Source organism: Cotesia typhae, unplaced genomic scaffold (genome assembly GCF_013202065.1).
Source record: "Cotesia typhae breed Kobodo isofemale line unplaced genomic scaffold, CoteBio_Ctyphae contig_9, whole genome shotgun sequence".
Lineage (NCBI taxonomy): Eukaryota > Metazoa > Arthropoda > Insecta > Hymenoptera > Braconidae > Cotesia > Cotesia typhae.
In genome coordinates this window covers 895,959-921,339 of record NW_027423770.1, presented here as the reverse complement: position 1 = coordinate 921,339, position 25,381 = coordinate 895,959, and the positions used below count along the sequence as shown (strand labels likewise).

The 25,381-nt window shown below is 32.7% G+C and overlaps 1 protein-coding gene across 1 annotated transcript in view; it reads right to left on the bottom strand.

Moving 5' to 3' along the window:
• Positions 1–4,389: 4,389 nt before the first annotated feature.
• Rush (pleckstrin homology and FYVE domain containing family member rush hour) overlaps positions 4,390–25,381 on the bottom strand; it is an 87,850-nt gene continuing 66,858 nt past the window's right edge. Inside the window, exons 6-8 of the mRNA XM_074252386.1 lie at positions 15,297–15,403; positions 4,633–4,878; positions 4,390–4,553 (exon numbers count right to left, since the gene is read on the bottom strand). Of these exons, the coding sequence (XP_074108487.1) occupies positions 4,524–4,553; positions 4,633–4,878; positions 15,297–15,403 (383 nt within the window). The 3' untranslated portion in view covers positions 4,390–4,523. The remainder of the gene's footprint in view (positions 4,554–4,632; positions 4,879–15,296; positions 15,404–25,381) is intronic.

Here is a 25,381-nt window from a genome sequence, read left to right as displayed (position 1 = left end):
TCCAAAGGACCCTAACGATGCCCGAACCACTCTTCCTCCGACATGTATATATATATATATATATATATATATATATATATATATATATATATATATATATATATATATATATATATATATTTATATACATCATATTAATATTAATATGAATCTATCATTATTTGTTTATTAATCCATATGAAAACTATTCTTTAGTTAAACTAAAACATTAATATTATTTAATAATTATAAGATATTCTAAAAGTATTGTTTATTTATCTAACAAATGGTCCCAGTGTTGGATGTTTTAAGGCTTTATGCTTTCTATTTCGTATTTATTATATCTTATAATTTATGACCTCTTGAGAATATTTAGCTAAAATAATTTTAACTAGAAAAACCCTTGAGAAATGTTCAACACATGTTTTCCTTTTTATGAGTTTTCACAAAGGTCTAGTTGTTAAGTAACACGTGTGCATTTTATTCAAGTACTTTTTATGTTTCTGAGAAGTTTTAGTAAATGGTTTTGTTTATTGTATGTTTTGAGAGAGCGTTTAAACTAAATTTATGAGTTGCAACGGTTTTTCGAGATTTCAAGATAAAAGACTTATTTTATATTTATATTTAAATAGAGTTAAGTAATTTAATTTTAAATTATTTACCGCGTAATGCATCGACAACGACACCTATGATATTTTAGGATATAACAGAAAGAATAATGCGGACAGCCCGGACCAGGACTCGAACCCGGACCTTTGGTTCCGCGCCAAAGGCTCTACCAGTTTAGCTATTCGATACGGTGTCCATAACTACTTTCAATCACCTAATAAGACCTACCAAGTAATAATAATAAACAGTGCGTGCGCGCGCGCGTGTGTGTGTGTGTGTGTGTGTGTGTGTGTAGGTGTGCTTTTCACTACTCTCTCAAAATGAATCAGTGGAATTTCACTAATTTCTTTTAAGAGAGTACTTTTCAGATCTTTCTATCTTACTGCATTAACAAGAAAACTTTTTGGTTAGATTAAGTTAGATTAAAAAGTTAGATTAAAAAAAATTATTTTTTAATTTCTCTCATTTTTTTATACACACAAGTTATCATTATTCTCGTTAAAGAAGTTTTATGCTTGATAAATTCTGAACAATCGATAATATTAAAAAGATACATCCCCCAAATTTTATCAACATTATAGAAAATAATCGTTTGTCATAGATTTAGAAAATGCCTTTCAAATTACGTCAGTATTAAGTACAATTGTGACAAATTATTGATGTTAAATAATGATTCACAAATGGTATTAGTATTACGTACGACCGTGACTTGTTAATGATGTAAACACGAAATGTTAATCTTACTCCAAGATTACGTACAACCGAGACTTGTCACTGATGTAAACGCTTGATGTTAAACTTACGTCGGGATTGCGTACAACCGTGACTTATCGCTGATGATGTAAACGCATGATGTTGTAACAGGGTAAATTCACCCTGCATCGATAAGTCGCCCGAGATCGATAATTATTCGACTCAGCACTGGCGCGCCTCGATCTTCGGGACCCTTTTAGTAATTAAGAGGGGGGTGAATTAGGTAAGTAGACGGGAGCCGGCGAGTGTAACAACCAGAAGAGGTTGATCAACTGACGACACCGGTCGAAATATTCATCAAAAAAAAGGTAATTATTTTTTCGCACATTCTGACTGGAACGCTGCGAAAAAAATCTATTAAAATTTCATCATTAATTACTGGTAAAACAAAATACTAATTATAGTGTGGTTACAGGAAAAATAAATTACGGAAAACTGATTGGAACCGGATCCCCGGAGAAAAATTTAACACCAGGAAGTAAGAAATTAGAGTGCTTCGACTTTTGTCGATTTTTATAATTTATAATTTTTCATGGAATTTTTTATCGAAAATTATATTAAGAAATATTAGCTGAAATAATTTATATTACGAGATATTTCATCCCATGTCAATTAATTGATTTGAATTTAAGTTCGTGAAATTCAGATAATTCAAAATTGCTATAATTACTGAAAATTAATAATTAATAGCGTGGACATTAAGTCCAGGTATTTAGTTATTTTATGTTGAAAATTTCACAGAAAAATCTGGTTATAATTAATTAATTCTCATCGTTAATTTTATATTAATAATTTCGAATTTGATTGTTAAAAAATTATTATTGGGATTAAATTAATTATCAAAAATAATTCTCGGTTTGAATAACTTTTATGTCGGCAGATTATTAAGACCTCTGTCTACATATTTTAATTTATTAATGCAAGATATTAAGACCTCTTGTTTTTAAAATTTATTGTTTTATTATTAAGACCACGACAATGAATTATTTAGGAATTTTAATCTATTTTAATATTTTAAATCAAAGATAAATTAGCAAGTGGAATTTGGAAGTTGAAAATATTAGTTCAAAGTTAATTGGAATTCGGTTGTCAATTTGAAATGTAGTTAATTAAAGCTAATGATTGAATAATTTAATTAAATCATTTAAATCAATTTAATTAAAATCAATTTTTTTAAATAAAATTTATAAAATTATCACAAGTGTGGGATATGTGTGTGAAGATTTATATGGGTAATGTGTGATAGAGAGTGTTAAGTTGGTCCTGGTTAGCCGACAGTTAGGCTAGACGATCTCTGTTGCACTGCAGTCTTTGCTCAGAGTAATTCGTTGGTTCTCTAGCCTTCGTTAGGCTATAGTTTTAAGTTGGTCCTGGTTAGCCGATAGTTAGGCTATAGATAATAAGTTTTAAACAATTATAGTGTGAGTGAGTGAGTGAAAATTTCGTTAATTTTTTATAAGCGCTTCTTTTATTAATAAAATTGATCAGATTGTTAATTAATTATTTATTATTCAACAGCATCTTCCTCCACTCTCTCTACCCTAAGATAAGGATTCTCAACTCTGGACCGCTTCCAAGAATCGTGATTAAAAATCCTGGTGGCGCCCTAATAATTATTGTTGTTCGTTTTTAATTTAGTAGTTTATTTATAAATTGATTAGGGGCCAATCTGAGCAGGTAAAACTGTTACAATGTTAAACTTACGTCAAGATTACGTAAAACCGTGACTTGTCACTGATGTAAACGCATGATGTAAAACTTATATCGTTATGACATACAATGATGGCATATTACATTATTGTTAACTTCAAAGTTGACTTGTCGAGAATAGCTGATAGATGCTGTTTTTTTTAATGAAAAAGGTACTAAACTGTAAACCGAAAAATCAGTAAGAAAAACGGTATTATTTTAAGTAATAAACGTTGTACTACCCAATTAAATAGTCTTTTCTAAATGATGCATATTTTTTGCAAAGTCATAAACTATAATCTTTATATCAAATTTTAGCGTCTAACTATACCTTCAAATTTCCAAAGCGGTACCGAGAACTTGAACAAGCTGGGGCAGTATAATTTTAACAGCACTCTAATCTCTGATAGGTTCATAGACTAGTAATCAGCACTGTGATTTGTATTAATTACTGCAAATTAAATAAGTTTCACAACTAAAAATTAGTGAAATTAAAAACTATTGAACGTTCTGAATTGAATTTTTTTGAGTTATAATTGAAAATTTGCTTTGTCATTCATAAAAAATGCATTTAAAAAATTAAATACAAATATATCTCATTTTTAAAGGAACGTATTAAATATTCATAGTATTATTTTCAATATCAATCAATGATATGCGATAATTCTTTCGAAATTTCAATAAAACGTTGAAAATTTTTGTTATGCCTATTGCCATATATTTTATTAGTTCAACTACTGCGGCTTATCAGAATTGATTGTTCAACTACCACTTCTTTTATAGTCTATTCTAAAAACGTTGTCAAAATATAAATATTCAGTTATCCGCATTTTTTCTGCTTTAATCAATTCAAAATTATTTATATTATCATGGAAGTTACTAATTTGAACTAATAATTAAATTTTTATGTATTAAAAGTAGGATCAAATACGTTTTATTATGAAACCTGTTTAACTACTGGGTATCTTACCTTATGTATCGTTTAAATTTTTCGGCTAGATTAGTTCAAAGTTTCAAAAAAAAAAAAAAAAATTGGCTCAGAACAAAAAAATCAAAAATAATGACGATAAGCCTTTGAATATTAAAATTCTGAGTTCGAATTCTTACAATAACTCTTTTTTTTCGTCAATTCAATTAAAATTTTTAGGATATGTTTAGAAAAAAAAAAATAGTCGAATTCATTGGCCCAGTCTGCATAACATAACCATGCATAAGTAACATTGTGATTAATATAATTTCATCTGTTATACCGCGATCATAATAAGCAATTCAGTTCCATTTATATATATGATCATTAACCCATAAGAAACTTTGATATAAATTAAAGAAGGTACAATAAATGAAAGATAACAAGAGAGCTCTTTATTAAATATAATAAAGACCTGTTTCATAAATTTTTTATTAATATTAAAAAAAATACAATTTTTACTCTTAGAAAGTCGTTAGCTCGAAAAGTCTGTTAATTCCTCAATAAACCAATTGTAAAATACTTTTCATTGAGCAAGTATAGAATAAAATTTAGGCTGAAAAACATAAGTAAGTGTCAATAATTTAGTTTAAATCGTTATGACGACATTCAAGGTTATTTAGAAAAATACTAACCTCATCATGTTTTTCGTCTTTATTATGTTCCTCTTCATCACCAGAACTATCACCGCCTGAGCTATCTGCCGAATGTCGTGATTGTTCCAAAATGTTATAATTATCACCAGAAGTTTTTATTTTGTTTGCTTCATCATAACACTGTAAACATACTCTTACAGCCTTTCCGTTTCCTTGGCCTGGTAAAAATAATTTTTTATTACTGCAAGGGCCACAAACTACAGCACCGCATTGACGGCAATGATGCTATAAACAAAAAATAACTAATTCAAAATTATGATTTTTATCGAAAAATATAATACCTATTGAACCATAGATTCATGGAAAGTGGAACATAGTAAATTAAAATAATTTATTCAACTTTGTACTTCAAATTCTATTTAATAAAGTTTCTAAAACTCGAATTTAAATAATGAACCAAACGGTTTATAAGCATTTCAAAAATAACTCAATACAATGTGTCCCAGAAATAACGGATAGCATTTTTGCATTTGATAGAAAAAAAATTCTGGGACGAAAAGTCCTCAGTGACACTAAATAATAAGAAGCTCGCCTTTTCGAGTCATTCATACTAAGTTGAAACCGTAATTTGAAAAGTAAAAAATTGCTTTACTCGTCGTTTCAGACGCTATAGAGTAATATCTCGTAAACACTATTGTTAGATGCATTCAAGCCTCAATACATTGTGTCCAAATCCTAGTAATACACTAAAGGGTATATAACAAAACGTTGATTATTCAGAAATAAAAGCCATATAAGTATTGTAAGCTTAAGAATATTTAACCTTTAATCTATAATTCTACAGTGCAATCATTTATAACTTTCCGTCATGAAAATGAATGATTCCCAAACAATCAGGAAGTAACGTCAAATATACACTGACAGAAGGATTTGTTTACATTTAATAATCTTTATTAATTGTTAACAAATAATTTTATAACATTATAGGATTTAAAAAATATTTATTAACTATTACCAAATATTTATTTAACATAAAAAGCAAAAATAGCCGTTTTCTTTTGACTCTTTTAATAACCCTATAGCGGAAATATATGATAATTCAATTCACTAAATAAATAACGTATTCAATATTTAAAATCATAAAAGATAATTATGAGCTGTGATGGAATTTGGTATTTTGAAATAAACGTTATAATAATGTAATACACTACTGGAAAAAATTAAGGGATCAAAAAAAAATTCCAAATTTTTCGGTAGTTTTCAACAAGCCGTAACTTTGAGAGAAATGGTCGTACAGGAAATAAAAAAAAAGGAAATTGTAGCTCCAAGTGTCTAGTTTTTGGATTAGAACTTCAAAATTTTGTAGCCTCCGCGGTTTCTGAGTAATCGTAGAGAAACCAGCAACAAAAAAATTCTCAAAATTTTTTTAGTTTTTTTTTTTGGTCTACGGGCGTGGAAAAATTTTTTTAGCTTAACCACCATAAGAATCGGATACTTTGTTCATTTAGCTTTAATTTCTTTTTTAAACACCCGATACGTCCACTCCTCGCTGAGATATCGGTCTTCAAATGGAAAAGGATCTTTTTGTCTTTGATTATCGATATCTCAGCAACCAATGATCGCACAGAAAGTTAAAGGCGGGTTTCAAGAACTTGAATGAATTCCCCTTAACGACTGTCCATTGTTTTTTCGAAAAAAAATTTTTTCTTTCCGTCACATGAATTTGGAAATGCAACAAAAAATGGGCTTTTAGTGGTTTTTTGGAAAATTAAGCGCTGGATCGAAAATATTGAGGAAACCACTAATGTTAAGTGTGCCTTTTACAGTTCAATATGTCCACAAAAACCCTACAAAGAATCAAATTAATCCAGCCAGCCGTTTTTTTGTTTCACTTGATCGAATTTTTGAAAAAATTAAAGGATCACGTTTTTTGCTCTGAAAAGCTCATAATTTTTAAAAATGAGAAAAAAATTGTTTTTTCGAGCTTTTTCCACATTTTTGTTCCAGAAAGTGCTTAAACTGAAAAAAAATTCAAAAAAAAAAATTTTCAAAAAAAAAAATTTTTCGAAAAAAATTTAAAAAAAGAATTTTTTTGGAAAAATTTTTTTAACAAGTTAAGGAAACTCAAAAACCATCGCCCAATGATTTTTATCACCTTTCCACCGCTGCATTCCTTGATTCTACTGATCTCCTTTTAATTAAATTAATAAAAAAGTTAATATCCCCAATCGAATTTCGATTTTTTCATACGCTTTTCGGAGTTTTTTTTTCTTTTCTTTTTGTGAATCCTTAGCAAATCGCTTCATTCAACAGTTTTTTCAAAACTAATCCCTCTGCGCTAAAAAAATTTTTTTAATTTTTTGGTCAAAATTGAAAATTTCTGACTTTTGATTCTTAATCATGGTTAGACGACATTTATCGGAGGTGGAAGTCGCTCGGTTAGTGACTCTTATCGACGAAGGTTACACTCAACATGCAGTTGCTATCCGGATGGGTGTAAGTCAATCTGTCGTATCTCGAGCTTATACCAGATACCAAGAGACGAATCAATATCATCGTCGCCCCGGACAAGGTCGCCATCGAGTCACTAATGCCCGCGATGATCGAACAATTGTTAGAGAAGTTCGACGACAACCTTTCGTCAATGCGAATATTGTCGCTCGAAACTTCCCCAATCGCAGACAACAGCAACAACAACAGCAACAGCGACGACGGCATCAAGTGCGAAACATTTGCTCTCGAACAATCATCAACCGTCTTCGTGAAACTGGGTTACACGCACGACATCCTAATCGTGTACCCCTGTTGACAGCAAGACATCGTCGAGCTCGTTTAGCGTATGCTTACGATCATCGAAATTGGAACTTGAGGGAATGGACAAATGTTTTATTCACTGATGAGTCTCGTTTTAATCTGTATGGCAACGATTGACGTCCTCTCGTTTGGCGCCGTCGTGGAGAACGTTTTCGCCAGAACTTTGTCCGTCCAGTCGTTGCCTACGGCGGTGGATCAGTTATGGTGTGGGGCGGCGTTTCACGAAATTGGAGAACACCTTTAGTAATTGTACGCGAAAATTTGACAGCTAGACGTTACATTGTTGCGACACCCAGCAATGAGTCCAGATCTCAACCCCATAGAGCACGTTTGGGACATAATGGGCCGTCGGTTGCGCAGAGAGTATCCAAATTTGCAGCACTTAGCTGCTTTGGAGCGCGCGCTTCAGCACATTTGGAATACCATTCCGCAGCCTCAAATTACCGTCTGCATAAACATGGCTGAACGTTTGAGAGCCGTTATTGAAAACAGGGGTGGTAATACCCGGTATTGAACCAACAAAAACCTTCAGAGAATGAGTTTGGAGTCATTAAATACGGTGGAACTGACGAGCCACCGGATCTCAATTCTCCTGAAATACCTTACGCACACACACACACACACACACACACACACACACACACACACACACACACACACACACACACACACACACACACACACACACACACACACACACACACACACACACACACACACACACACACACACACACACACACACACACACACACACACACACACACACACACACACACACACACACACACACACACACAGAGAGAGAGAGAAGCGTAAATCCGACCGCGCGACCTCCACGTGGTACGCTTTGGATAACGCTAATGCCGGCAGTAATTGTTTTATTAAACTTTTCAAGAGAAAAAATTTAAAAAAAAATTTTTTTTTTAATTTTTTTTTTTTTCAATTTAAGCACTTTCTGGAACAAAAATGTGGAAAAAGCTCGAAAAAACAATTTTTTTTCTCATTTTTAAAAATTATGAGCTTTTCAGAGCAAAAAACGTGGTCCTTTAATTTTTTCAAAAATTCGATCAAGTGAAACAAAAAAACGGCTGGCTGGATTAATTTGATTCTTTGTAGGGTTTTTGTGGACATATTGAACTGTAAAAGGCACACTTAACATTAGTGGTTTCCTCAATATTTTCGATCCAGCGCTTGATTTTCCAAAAACCACTAAAAGCCCATTTTTTGTTGCATTTCCAAATTCATGTGACGGAAAGAAAAAAATTTTTTCGAAAAACAATGGACAGTCGTTAAGGGAATTCATTCAAGTTCTTGAAACCCGCCTTTAACTTTCTGTGCGATCATTGTTTGCTGAGATATCGATAATCAAAGACAAAAAGATCCTTTTCCATTTGAAGACCGATATCTCAGCGAGGAGTGGACGTATCAGGGTGTTTAAAAAAGAAATTAAAGCTAAATGAACAAAGTATCCGATTCTTATGGTGGTTAAGCTAAAAAAATTTTTTCCACGCCCGTAGACCAAAAAAAAAAACTAAAAAAATTTTGAGAATTTTTTTGTTGCTGGTTTTTCTACGATTACTCAGAAACCGCGGAGGCTACAAAATTTTGAAGTTCTAATCCAAAAACTAGACACTTGGAGCTACAATTTCCTTTTTTTTTATTTCCTGTACGACCATTTCTCTCAAAGTTACGGCCTGTTGAAAACTACCGAAAAATTTGGAATTTTTTTTTGATCCCTTGATTTTTTCCAGTAGTGTATAATCAATGAAAATGATTTTTAAAGATGATTTTTGTTTATAAGTAATCTTCATATCATATAACATTGCAAGTAAAACAAATTCAATCACCGAAATATTTATTAACAGTTAATCAATATTTGTTAACAATTAATAAATACGTATAAGGTATTAATAAACATACTTTCTTCCCAAATAAATATTTATTGGATGTTAAAACATATTTATTAAAATTTAACAAATTAAATATTTGTCTTTCAATAAATTAATTTATTAATAGTCAATAAATCTTTCTATCAGTGTATATTGATAATTAATCATTTATAAATTAAATAAAAAATTTTGTTCATTACGCATCGATCATGTATACGATTTGCAGTACTTGTAGTTTTTACAAAATCTGCTTTTCAAGTAAATCTCGTAAGTAAACAGGTAAAGAATTAGTCTTTCAAGCGTCAGGTCCCACGTTCAGTTCCTGTGCGTGATGGTTTTTTTTTCTATGGAAATAATTTTACGTAATTATATCTAATTCTATATAATCATATAGGGCCATTTTTCATATCTAATTCTATATGATCATATAAGGCCATTTTTCATATATAATTATATATAATTTTTTTTACCCGGATAGCAAAATACTTTTTTCTCAGTGTACAAGATAGATTGATAGCTGAACCCTTTCAATGAATTTCCTCTGAGTTAAATTCAATTAATTACAAGACAACAATAAATGACACTATTTTATCGTAATTTTTATACTTTTTAATAAAACCACAGTTGAAAAAAAAAATTATAATATTCTACATTTTTATAATCTACCATTGTAATAACATTATATAATGCCTAAATTTTTTAAATTTTGATTCATCTTACAAACATTATAATTATAACCAAAATATATTGCAACAGGGTAAAATTATCCTTAATCGATAAGACACCGAATATCGATAATTATTCAACGCAGCACTGGCGCGTCTCGATCTTCGAGCCTGAAGAGAGAATAGGAGGGGGTAGTTTTGGGTTATTATAGGTGAGCTGTGCGCTGCGACAGGGAGAAGTGGTGTGACCGCCAGAAAAAGTGCCACGGAAATCATGAAGGACCGATCCCCGGAGTAGTGACGAGACGAAGAAAACCAACAATAACTAGGACTTCATCCTCAAGCAGTGAGTTAGATCGTCGTTTTATTTGTCAAGGTATCAATAATTACTCTACGGGTAGGAAGTGGACCGCGGTTTACTTTTCCTCTGCATTTATTATTTGATTATTTAATCGACAATTTGTATTATTTATTTAATCAAGATTTGATAATATTCTTTAGTTCGAACTGAGTGATTTTCAGGGGGACTTATAGCCGAGAGTCATTCATTCGACCTTGAGGTCAAGAATCATTTTTAACATTTGTAGTGAGAATTTTCAATTAACTGAAATTGATCAATTTAATTTATTCAACATCTGGAATTATTTGATTAATTGTGATAATTTTTAGAATCAATTAATTCGATAAAACGAATGATTAATTTTTACACTTGAGAAAAACCGACAAGTGACTTCTCACAAATTTTTGATCGAGCGTCAGTAAAATTTTACGTCGTAGTTATCCAAGAACTCAAGGTCAAAACAATCAACTAGCGAATGCCTTGGCATCCACTTTACTAACGCAACTTTTGTCGATTTTCATGGTTTAATATTTTACATGGAAATTATTGAATAGTATGTTGGAATTATTCTACTAGATAATTTTTTAGAAATAATTATTTATTTATAATTTATTGCGAATTTAATTATGTTACAACACATAGATTATTATAATTATTGATTTAATCGATTTTATATGGGAATTATTCTACATTGAGGATGTTCATATTATGGGGATTTTATTGGAAATTTTTGTATTGTTAAAAGGCGTAATTATAATGGCTGGTTATGCAAATGGATTGTCCGCGAAATTGATTTCAAGTTAAAAATTTTGAATTTAATTCTTAAAATTGTTTATTAAGATTAAATTAATTCAGTGGAAAAGTAATTTGTAAAATCTCGAACACAAATATTGTGTCGGCAGATTATTAAGAACTCTTTCGTCATATTTTGATCTATTAATTCAAGATACGAAGACTTTTTGGAATTAAATATTTATTGTTGTATTATTAAGACCACGACAATAAATTAGTTAAGAATTTAAAATCCAGAAATTGGAAAAAAATTGAGATATATTAATCTTAGAGTTATTTTGGAATTAGTTATTGATTTGAAAATATTGTTTAATTAATAACTGATGACTGAATATTTTAGTTGTGAATTTTTAAAGTCAAATTAAATTTATAGACTTCGTTTTAATTATAAATTTTAAAAGAAAAGTAAATTTGCAGTGTCAGTGTGTAACATTGGTATGGGTTATGCGTGAGCTGCAGAGTATCTAGGTATACGTTTGGTCACTGGGCTGTTGTTCTGTAGCAGTGCGTGCATAAGCTGCAGGGGTATCTAGGTCTACGTTTGGTCACTGGGCTGCTACTCCTGTGAGCCGAGTCAACGATCTTTTGCATACGAATGGTCTCTGTGCAGGGTGATTAATATAGTTTAGTTCGGTTTAGTTCTGGTTAGTCGTTAGTTAGGCTAGACGATCTCTGTCACACTGCAGTCTACGTGCAGAGTAATTATACAATCCTGGTTAGGCTATAGTTTTTAAGTGATTATAGTGTAAGTGTGTGAGTGCTTAAATTGTTTAAATTTTTAGTGTTCATATATGTTGGCCATATTGTTAATTAAATTTTTATTATTCAACAGCACCTTCTTCCACTCTCTCTAACCCTAAGATAATTTTCTCAGCTCTGGACTGGTTCCAGGAACCGCGGAAAAAAACCCGGTGGCGCCCTAATAATTATTAAGGCTGTTGTTAATTTTTCTCGTTTTATATATTAATCGATTAGGGGTCAATTGGACAGAAAGCAACTCTGTTACAATATAGTCATACATAATTCCGGCACACAAAAAAAAAGTGGTATGTACTTTGGACCAGACCTACTTACCGAAATGAATATTGACTCACTGAATCCGAATTGCAAGTCCGTTTGACCCGGTCACCCTCCAATTTTGAGCATAATGCAAAAAACGCCAAAAGATTGCAAAAAACTGCTGTCACAGCAATGAAAAAATTCTTGTAGACCCAGATCAAGTATGATTTTTATGTATTGTGATTAACTGAATCTAAATCTGAATGTTAATTAGCCCGGTGAGCCGTCCAAATTTGAAAAAAAAAAAAAAATTTCATTAAATCATGAAAAATTAAAGTCATGGAGAAAAAAATTTTTTTGGACTCAGATTGACTATGATTTTCATGTATTTTGTTGTCGTAAATTTGAATCTGAAGTTTTTTTGCCCCGTTAACGTTTTAAAATTAAACGAAATCTCAAAAAACCAAAAAAACCGGGAAAAATGCAGCTATAAATATGGTAGAAAGTATATAAATCATGATTAAATACTTCTTTGTATTTTTTCGCGCATAAAATACAAGTTAAGAATCTGAAAATATGAAAAATTTTAATATCTATAAAAAATGACGTATAACTAGAATAAAAAGAACGATTTTCACAAATTTCAAACTGTCCTTCATTGGTATCGAACTCTTTTGTTCTCAAACTATCTACGCAGTGAATTTTTCTTTTAATTGTTCTTTGATGCGAGAAAAAATACAAGAAAAGTATTTTATCATGTTTTATAGATTTTTTCTCATGTTAAAAGCAATTTTCACGATTTATTTATAAAAATGAATGAATTTCCCGATATATTTATAAAAATATGCAATGTCATAATTTTTTTTTCAACTGTTGTTTCATTAAAATGTATAAACATTACGATAAAATAGTGTCATTTATTGTTTTCTTGTAATAAATTAAATTTATTTCAGAGGCAATTTATTGAAAGGGTTCAGCTATCAATTTATTTGGTAGAAAATTGAATTCTTTACAAAAAAAGCCCTTTGCAATTTTGGTGTCAGATCAATAGTTCAGGAGGAAAAATAAAAAAACCACGACTTTTGAGCAGAAATCGAATATACAATTTTTTTACTGACGAAATCGCTCATAAATTGGAAATGAGATGTCAAAGTTTTTAAAGAGGAAAGATCCCTCTACAGCTTTCGCCCATGGTCAAATGAACGTCATGAAATGTCGCTATGCTATAGATAATTTAAGCAAAAAAAATGATTTTCACGAGTTAATTGTATGGGAAAAATTTAAATTCTTTCAACGAGTACTTAGAATTGAAATAGACCAATCAGAGAGCTCGTTACAGATTTAAAGAAAGAAAAGAAGTACAATAAAATTTACCAAGCGAACTTCATAACGAATGATATTATTGACTTATTTATTTTAAAAATAATATAAGATGTTATTTCTTTTGTTTCGAATAAATAAAAACTTTAATATTTTTATTAGAGAAAATAAAATTATTTCGCGCATTTCCTCGGGCTTACTCGAGTAATACAATTATGGTCTTAAAATTAGTATTGCTGGTTCTCCTGCCTATTATCATGCAAATTGTCTTGATGATTGTCCTACGGAGTGTTATGTAGAAAATCTTACTAAGTGTTCTGACGTTCAACAAGTATCTTAATTTCATCTAGTAAATCGGTGGGATTTATGGGAAAAATTATTCTCTACAAAAAAGTGATAACATCATTTTACCGTATCATTAGCCCAAAAAAAAGTTGGAGCTGCGTCTCGGTTGAAAATTGCTATTCACTCCAAAAATTAAGTTTTCATTTCTGAAGTTCCACAAGTATCTCACTTTTATTAAATAAATAGGTAGGAATTATAGGAAAAATTATTCTCTACAAAAAAGTATTAAGATCATTTCACTGTATCTTTAGCCCAAAAAAAGTTGGAGCTGCATCTCGGTTGAAAATTGCTATTCACTCCAAAAATTAAGTTTTCATTTCTGAAATTCCACAAGTATCTCACTTATGAGATATATATATATATATATATATATATATATATATATATATATATATATATATGCGTGTGTATGTGTGTGTGTGTGTCTCTGTCTGTCTGTGGGGGGGGGGCGTACGTAAAGCTCTTATAACTTTTGAACGGCTTGAACGAATTTATTACAGTTGCCGCAATTTGAAGAGGCTTGACCAAACTTAAATTTTGAATACAATTTGGACTGATTCGACCCGGTAGATTTTGAGAAATCTGAAAAAATTATCAATAAAATTTTTTTCAAATGTTGTTTTTCTAGAATATCTTTTAAACAGCTCACACACACACACACACACACACACACACACACACACACACACACACACACACACACACACACACACACACACACACACACACACACACACACACACACACACACACACACACACACACACACACACACACACACACACTGACATCATCGCGGAAGCTTAAAACGTCAGCATCCGTTGAAAACTCGAATTTCGAAAAACGGGGTAAAACCAATGACTTCCTGATTTTTGAAAATTTTTAATGTTCTTAGCGGGAAGTTAAAAAATGCTTTATTCGAAATTGGTAACTATTTCTCTCCAACGAACCAATCGATTTTAATGCAGTTTGCAGCAATCAAAGTCGTTTTTTGAGGTTGAGAGCTAATAAGATTTTGAAATCGATTGTAACATCAGTTTGAAGTCAATTCAAAAAAACATTTTTTTGAAAATTTTATTTTTGCGATTTCTTAAAATCTACTAGAAGATTCGATAGAAACTCGATTTTCGGAAACCGAGGTGAAACCAATAATTTCCTGATTTTTATAGCAGGAAGTTATAAAAGATTGTTAGCATTTTAAAATAAGCGTTAGCAAAACGCTTTTATCGGTAGTTTTCATAGTTAAAAATGCAATATAGACCATCTTTACTCTTACTTGTTTATCGGGAGTGTCTATGACACTTAATTACGGCATAATTGGTATTAAACAAGTTAGTAGTAAGCATCTTCCGTTCGTTATGGAGCGGTGGATCTATTTTAACATTGTTTGTTTAAGTACATGCAACTTGTCATATTTCTTTTGAAGGAGTCGTAGATAATCAAAGTTTTGCTTGCTTTCACATGCTTAAATCGTGATATCTAATGAAAATTTAAATACAACATAATGAAATATTATAATATCGATATGAATAGTTACCCGTCGATTCAAAACCGTAAATTGTGTTTTATTGCAATGCATGCAAATAGTTGCTTCATTATCTGGAACCCATACCGCAGCATGTACTTCAACTGGCTTTTTTCCACCTGAAAAAAAAAAAAGTGGTCAAATTCGGACTAAGTGTTATAATACTATTTATTTACTTATAATAGGAAGTGTTGAAAATATATAATGCTAGCAACCAATACATTCAACTTGCTGAATGAAATGAAACTCATCCGTTTCTTACAAAAAAAGATTGGTATCCTCTACTTTGGTTAAGAATTCTTTAACAAGAACTAACCCAAAACTCTGTCAGAAAAAAAATGAATCTCAATATCATCGAAACCAACTCACGATTTATGTAGATTTTACTACCATCGCGATCCTTGAGCTGAAGAAAAAGTATTTGTCGCTACAATGTAAAGTAACAAAGGCTTACGGCACATGATTGACCACCCAGGCTAATACTCGGCCTAAGAGATTATGGAAGCAATGGAAGATCTGAGAAAAAGACTGTTATCTAAATGATGTTTGCTACTATGAACCATAAAACTGCCATATTAATGAAATTTGACGAAAAGTCTGATCTTGATGGTGTCCCTCTAACCAATATTAAAGCAATCATAGAAGTATATCTTTATATCATTCTTATGCATAAAATACCTATTTGACAACAGTAACTTGAGTAAATAATGGATAAAGCTAATATCTAGGTTTTTTTGGCAACAGAAAAAAGACCCGTTAGTTACTTTGTTATTATGCAAGCCTTTACATTTGTTGGAAAAATCTTATATCTAGCATTGAGAGAGCTAACTAACTTTCTCAGAGCCAACAAAAATTCAGCAGACCAATATCGTAAGTTATAGCAATCAAATAAATCTTACAGAGTAACGATCCCGTGATTAGGAAATCATACCCCGTAAAACGTATGTAATTTTGGCACTTTTGATGCCTATAACGCCTTCAATTTTATGATATTGGAAAATTTTATCAAAATTCAAAAAGAGAAATTCGATTTTTTTCGTCCACGAGACCTCGATTACCAGGAAAAAATATTTCTTTCTACTCATACATAATCTAATTATACATAGCGATATATGATCATTGATCATACTAGGAGTATATTTATTGGTCATGCCATGCAAAATCACCGATTTCAAAAAATCACATTTTTTTATTTAGCTTAATTTTCGATATTTTTTTGTATGTACAGAGTCTTGTTATAGACTCATTATAATTCCACAAATATGGAGTTGATATATGGAGAAATATATATATATATATATATATATATATATATATATATATATATATATATATATATATATATATATATATATATATATATATATACGGTGTGCCAAAATGTAACTTCCGTAAAGAACCTTTTAAAATTGGAATTGTTTGGTGTCGGTACAAAGGAGATTGACTAGAGCGCTCTTATGAGTATACTCAAACTTTAAACAACTATACTTAATATCTAACATGGGTCATTCTCATGGTAATTTCTATTATCGTTCTTATGAACGCGATGTCAAATGGCGTCTGCACATGCGCCCCATGACTTAGCGGGAAGAAGACCGGCGAGTCCGGGGCACGAGGCCGGTGGGGGACGCCATGATCACCAGTTGTACTGGAACTCGTTACTAGTGCAATATACCTGCGTTCTCTCTGACTTAGAAATTATTCCATTGTGTTTTATTATTTGCTAACGTAATTAATTATCAATTAAATATCAATTCTCATACCTAATTAAATTCATTAACTCAACATTTGTGCATTATTTTTAAACTCAACTTGAATTCATGGTCAAATATTTAAGACGCTAATAAAAAGTACGTCGTATTTAGTGTTTTAGCATCGCGGCCATTGTCTGTAGTCACGTGATAAATTAGACGCAATAAATTATCATTGTTTAAAGTTTGTTAAGAATCGTCAATTCAACTTAAATATTTATTAATATCTTCAATTCCGTTTATAACAATCGATTATAATTGAAATTAGTGTCATTTAGTTATATTTTGTAATTATTAATTGAATTTATTCAGTCGTCATTATTAAATTAACTTCATTTGATGTGCTTTATTTAACTAATTTTTAATCGTTTTATTTATTAAAATCAAATCAAGATTTTCAAAAAACAAAGTGCGTTAATAATTCAATATATTTAATAATTGTCGAGTTATTTAGAAAATAATTGAAGTAAATAGTAAATTCTTGCGTCAAATAGAAAATTATATTCAACTACTAATTTAAACAAATTATTCAAATCATTTAAATCAAAAATAAATCAGATCCTCTCGGATCACAATACAACTTGATCCCAGCGATCAAATTCATAACACACTTGATCCCAGCGATCAAATTTATAACACAACTTGATCCCAGCGATCAAAGATTCGATCCCAGCGATCAAATTCAGTACTTGAATCTACTGGTTATTTCAAACCATTCCAAACACAGTCAATTCTCTTCCGATTACAAACACACGATCCTTTCTGATCATAATTACATCTTACATCTCTACTGAGATATTAACGATTGACGGTTAATCACAATAACCTAACGGCGGCTGAGATCAATTTTCACCCCTCATTGCACAGCAGTGCAATTATTATATACATTCATATCAATACACATATACACACATATCTCTTAATTGTATTCATCTTCGAGGAGTTTTTCTCTAGCAATTGCTAGAGTTTTCTCCCATTGGGGAATAAATTAATCATAATTATTCACCCCAACACCGAGTCTTTCATTTTAAAATAGATAGATCCTGAACCAATTCCCAACCAATCAACTACATACAGAAGAATTACGGAAATTCTCCTTAGTGGAGAGTTTGCGACAATACAGGAATTTTGAGTTCCGCTTTTAACAGGGGATGTGTTTGGGCATTTCCTGAGATATTTTGAGGTGAGACGATAAATTCGATTTTCATAGAATTTTTTAACAGGAGCTTAGTTTGGGCATTTCCACTGAAAATTCAAAATTTTGCCGTAAGTGCCAAATTGAATCTCCTGTTAAAAATTCTGTGAAAATCAAATAAATCCTCTTACCCCGAAATATTTTAGGAAATACCTAAACACAGCTGCTGTTAAAAGCAGAATTCAAAATTCCAATTTTAAAAGGTTGTTCACAGAAATTATATTTTGGCACACCCTAATATATATATATATATATATATATATATATATATATATATATATATATATATATATATATATGTCGGAGGGGCATCAGTAGAGTCCTTTGGATCAGTTTCTCCCATCTTTATTATTTATAATAATTAAAATATAAACACAAACTTCAATTTAAAATATAATGTACACTAGCTCGTACAAACTATAATTTAATTACAAACGATAATTTAATTTCAATAAAGACGCTGGGCAATAAGACCGAGAACGAATCCGGGGTCAGCAGGATATGCTCGATGTCTGTACTCGATCAATGCTCGACCAGAACTACTCGTGTAAGTACCCTAAGTACTTCCTCTCTCAAAAATATTTCGACAGCCTTCATTGTCTGTCGATATCTCTAAACGTACACTTTTTACTCCTATCCTGTAACCTCGGCTACGTTTGGTGAACATTGTCACTCCGGACTCAAGCCCATTCCCATAACCATAAAAAATATAATCGGCTAAAGTCATAAATAATAACTAAATATTCTATGCTTTTACAATTTTGCTTAAAACTAATAGACAAACTAAAATATTGGGAATTTCCCAATCTGGGAAAACTCAGCTCGATACTATCTCCGACACGGCCAACTTGACGATCACACATCCTCGTGTGTATCTGTAAACATGTTATTATATGCCGTGTCAATTTTTTTTTTTTTTTTTTTTTAAACTTATGTCCAGAGATTTACCAAAGTGACAAAAACGTTCGACAATCTTTATTACGCTACACGTTTTCTTGAGGATGCCTTTCCACCATTCCAACTATACTGAATACAAGCCGTATCCACCACAGGTATAGACCTCTAACATTCAAAATCGTCTGCCACTGTATACCATATACAGCAAACTTGTGTACCACCATAGTATTCCAACTATGTACACCTCAAGCCCTCGCCACATTGTCAACTACGTATGACACATATAGTGCAGCTTACAACATCTCTGGCCCCTGCTACCTCACCAGCTGCCCATCTTGACAATCTGACAATCTGACCATCTGACAATCTTGACAAACAAAATTGATTCAAAGTACTTCGAGTTTGCAGTTACGACTACAGACTGGCGCAGGTAGTGCAGCCAACATATTTCTTTTGTCCCCGCCACTTCACCAACTGGCCTGTCGCACCCTAGTCAAATTACTCTAGATTTGCTTTTACGACCTACAGCTTGGAGCAAGTGGTGCAACCTTATATCTACCATTAGTGCTGAGTCTCTCCCCTGGTGGTTTCTGACTCTGTCTCAGAGTCTTCATTGCTCTTCTGATCAACAACTTCTCGATCATCAGAAGCATCCAATTCACTAGGAATATATGATTCAGGCATTTTCCTCAAGTTTTCATGACAGTATTTGTATGTTCTATTCCATTAAAGACTACCCATTAAGGACTTTAAAATATAACGATTTCCGTCAAGAGTTTCCGTCACCACAAATGGACCTCTGAACTTTGGATCAAGCTTTGTTTGATTCCTCTCTTCATTTTTAATTAATACAAAATCTCCTATTTTAAATGAAACTATCTTTGCTTTATTCTTATCAAATCTAAACTTACCATATTTTGCTTTTACTTCTATGTTATCAATCGCTTTTTGCCGTACGTCAGAGATATCAATTTCTTTATCGTCTTGATCAACTATCATTCCAAAAGGTCTAGCTACTCTGCCAATTAGCAACTCTAACGGACTAGCTTTAGTGACTCGATTAGTAGTACAATTTATTGCTAATCGAATTTCGTTTACAACTGCTTGCCATGAGTTTCCACTCGTTTCGGCTGCAGTAAACATACTTTTGAGGGTACTCATTACGCGTTCTACCTGGCCATTCGCCCGACTCGAACCCGTAGCTATAAGATGTAATTTTGAGTTTTGTGAGGTACAATACTCTTGAAATTCTTTACTTGCGAAACATCTACCTTGATCCACAATTATACGGGTCGGTGGACCAAACAATGATGTAGCATTTTTCAGAGCCTTAATAGTATTGACACTATCTATTTTTCGAGTATGATATAATAAAACAAATTTGGTAAACGCATCTATCAAAACGACAACGTATTCTTTTGAATCGTTTTTACCCGTTAATTTACCTGTAATATCCATGTGCACTGTATGCCAAGGAATGCTGGTCTTAGGAATAGGATGAAGCTCTGCTTGTACTTTGCCTGAACTTGACTTGGAAACTCTGCATGTATAACAGTTATCAATGAATTTACGAACATACTTCGTAATTCCTTCAAAAAAGTAATACTCGCAAACCTAGTCAAGTATTTTCTCCCATCCTAAGTGCATAATTGACTCGTGCACATAATTTATTACCGACCATCTAAAAGCGCGTGGAACAATAGGTAAACATAATGTTTTACCTCGCCTTTGGATTTTTCGGTGGAGTAACCCTGACCGTACTTCATAGGTTTTAGCAAGATCGGACGCAATCTCATCATTTTCTAAATCGAATACTATCTTACAAATTTCTGGGTCATGCCGCTGCTCAATAAGAAGCCAATCATCGGAAATTTCCGTCAAATTTATACGTTTCTGTAAAATTTTATTTGAATTACTACGCAATTGTTCTGTAAGCGGATTACGCGAAAAGAAATCAGTGTGAGTCATTCGTTTACCTTCTCTATAAACGATATCAAATTTAAAGGTGTGTAAGAAAGCCCACCAACGGTGCACACTCGGTGTTAAGTCAGCCTTTTTCTGAGAGGCTTTTAACGAATTACAATCCGTAATTACTACGAACGGTCGTCCATGCAAATAATGACGGAAAAACTTTACTGCGTTAAATACAGCTAGAGTCTCTAATTCATATGAATGATATCGTGACTCAGCTGAACTAGTAGCTTTGCTATAATACTCGATAACTCTATTTGAACCATTAAATTTTTGCATTAATATGGCCCCGTAGCCTTCAGAGCTTGCGTCTGTATGCAACTCTATGGGAAAGCTTTGGTTGAAAATCATTAATACAGGATCACTTGTCAATACAAAGATTATTTTCTGGCGGATATTTTCATGTAACTCAGTCCATTCAATATTTCTTTTGCTACCTGAGGTCAGACGGTATAAGAGTTTCATTACCTGTGAGAACTTCGGAATAAATTTACGAAAGTAAGAAGAGAGACCGATGAATTGTCTCAACTGTGTTATGGTCTTCGGAGCAGGTAAGGCAGTTAAGGCTTCGATTTTATGTGAGCTGGGACGGACTTCGCCAGCAGAAATCTCGTAGCCCAGGTATTGCACTTGGGTTTTGACAAACAAGCGTTTTGAAAAATTGAAAGAGAACCCGGATTTAATAAGGGTGCCGACTACTTTTTGAAGTCTGTCTAACGCTTCCTCGATAGTTGAAGATATAATCATAATATCATCCATACATGGTGATTCAGAATGACCTTCACAGCGGAAAACTGTAGATAGTGGAGACGATTCTAAAAATAAAGTTCCTTAGTCTCTTTTCGATATTCTCAATAGTTTTTGAGTTATTCAAAATGTAAATTGACCAATCACAGACAAGCTTTAGGAATTAAAAAAATTAAAAAACAATAATAAATAAGTTTAGCACCACTGCCACAGCAGACTTCAAATTAAACGATATTTATTTAATTTGAAAAGTTCGATTTCTCACAGAAAAAAAAAACAAAACATGCAATTACAACCTAGAACGTATTTGTATATTTTTTTTTATCGTTTCCTTTTCACAGAAAACATTATCGACTTAAGATGATGCAAATATTAAAAATATAACTTCCGGAGAATTGACAAAATAAATTATGTGTTTTTAAATATATAAACTTCAACCAAGAATAAAAAGAAATTTTTAAACTAATACAATTGTCTTACTGAAATAATAGCAATTTCAAACAGACAAAAATATAGATATAGACTATACATAAAATAATTATTGAAAAATCTCTGACTTTGCTTGCTCGGTCTCGCTCAAGACTTCGCTAAGCGCTTGATGTACGTCATAGCATATTTGCGAGACTTAGCAAGACGGCCAGCGAGATGTCCGGCGAGACGGTTAGCGAGATGTCTGGCGAGACGTCCAGCGAGATGTCGGGTGAGACGGTCAACGAAACACCTAGTGAGACGGCCAGCGAGACGTCCTGCAAAACAGCTAGCGAGATGTCCAGCGAGACGGTTAACGAGACGTCCAGCGAGATATCCGGTGAGACGGTCAGTGAGATGTTCAGCGAGACACTCAGCGAGATGTCCGGCGAGACGGTCATCTCGCCGGACATCTCGCTGGCCGTATCGCTGAGTGTCTCGCGGGACGTCTCGCCGGACATCTCGCTGGCCGTCTCGCAAATATGCTATGACGTACATAAATCGCTTAGCGATGTCCTGAGCGAGACCGAGCAAGCAAACCAGAGATTTTTCAATAATTATTTTATGTATTGTCTACATCTATATTTTTGTCTGTTTGAAATTGCTATTATTTCAGTAAGACAATTTTATTAAATTAAAAATTTTTTTTCATTCTTGGTTGAAGTTTATATATTTAAAAACACGTAATTTATTTTGTCAATTCTCCGGAAGTTATATTTTTAATATTTTCATCATCTTAAGTCGATAATGTTTTCTGTGAAAAGGAAACGATAAAAAAAATATACAAATACGTTCTAGGTTATAATTGCATGTTTTGTTTTTTTTCTGTAAGAAATCGAACTTTCCAAATTAAATAAATATTGTTTAACTTGAAGTCTGCTGTGGCAGTGGTGCTAAACTTATTTATTATTATTTTTAATTTTTTTTAATTCCTAAAACTTGTCTGTGATTGGTCAATTTACATTTTGAATAACTCAAAAACTATTGAGAATATCGAAAAGCGACTAAGGAACTTTATTCTTAGAATCGTCTCCTCTATCTACGGTTTTCCGCTGTGAAGGTCATTCTGAATCACCCTGTATACACGATGACGTATGTATACGCAAGTTCTCCGAGGGCTTTTATAACAGCACATTGAAAAACAGACGGTGCGTTCTTTAGACCGAATAGCATGGTCAAATATTCGTATTGTCCGTCAGGCTTTACGAACGCCGTCCGTTCAATCGATTCTGTCTCAACAGGAATTTGATGAAATCCACTGGCCATATCTTAACATGTAAAGAAATTTACACCAGCAAGCCGCGCTATTTGGTCTGCTATGAGGAGTAAAGGGAATTTATCATCTAAAGTATTAGCATTTAGTTCCCGATAATCGACGCACAAACGATCAGAACCATCTTTCTTTTTAACCAATAATATAGGGCTTGCAAACGGAGAGCAACTGGGACGAATAACATTAGCTTTTAATAATTCATCTACTCTATCCTGTACTACCGATCTTTCCTTAGCACTAAGACGATACGGTCGTCTTTGTATGGTTACATTAAGGTCAACTAAACGTATTTTAAGCTCCCCCGCATATATAGTCACTACACTCAAAGTATAATTTAATATTGTTATTTAATTATTAATAATTATAATTTAATTAACACACCGAACTAGTATTATGAACAATATTAACTAAATAAGATATCGTTAGTGTTAAACGACGACAGACTTGGGTAAGAGAACGAATCCACGACCAGAATGACAGCAATGCAATATCGCTCACTATTCGGAGAGAACTAACTATTCTCAACACTTATTCGTCAATCCGTAGCTTCTTCAAGTAATTATTATAAAAAATGTATAACCTACATCTTGCAATTGTACACCCCAAAGATATACACTTGGGTATTGCTGTCCCTTCCCCTTCTTGTTTTAGAAGAGACGAGTGAATATAAATTTAACCTCCGAAATCGTAGAGGGTACGACCTTGACGTTTCAATGCGTAGACGATATCCATAGCAGTAACTGTTTTCCTTTTAGCGTGTTCAGTGTAGGTGACAGCGTCACGAATGACGTTTTCAAGGAAGACCTTGAGGACACCACGAGTTTCTTCGTAGATGAATCCAGAGATACGTTTGACACCGCCACGACGGGCCAGACGACGGATAGCGGGCTTAGTGATACCTTGGATGTTGTCACGAAGTACTTTACGATGGCGCTTGGCCCCTCCTTTTCCTCCCTAACGTAGCCCTTGATAGTGGCTACGTTAGACCCGCAAATGTGATCTTTCGAACCCGAGCCTACCGTCATAAAAGACTTAAGGAAAGTTTAACTAAAATTTCCTTAGCAAATTAAATCATAAAAATTAAAATACTACACAGAAAGAAAGAAAGTCTTGATTCAAGCGTAAATTTTCTTAAATCAAGAAAAGGAAGATTAAAAATTTTTTAAATGAAAGTAAGATTTCTTGAACGAGATTTAATTTTTTTAAGCCAAGAAAATTTCTTCTTGCTCCAAAATAACTTCGATTTTCCTTACAATTTTCTTGGTTCAAGAAATTTTTTTTTTCTGTGTAAGTTTTATTTTCTAGCTTATAACAGGGTAAATTACCCTAAATCGATAAATCACCTGAGATCGATAATTAGTCGACTCAGCACTGGCGCGCCCCGATCTTCCGGGTCTCCCGTGTAGTAATTAAGAGGGGAGTGGAATGGGTAAGTATTCGGTAGTTGGAGGGTGACAGAATCAGAAGAGGTTTGATAGTCAGCCGCACCGGTCACCACTACGGAATTAACAGGTAATTATTTTTTTCGCAAGCGTATTTTCGGAACGCTGCGATGGGTTTTTTTTGATTGTCGTTTCAATCTATTAGACGGGAGTTCTAATTGTTGCACTGTTACAGGAATATACCGAATTTCAAGACGTACCCGGAGTGAAGGAGAAGGAAAAGGAAATTTACAACCTGCACCTGGAATACTCACCACGGCACATAATATTCGTGAAAGGAGTAAAACGTTTACCCAGGTACATTATTCATTCCGTGGGTGGAAGATAGACCGCGGTTCATACTCGGTCTATCA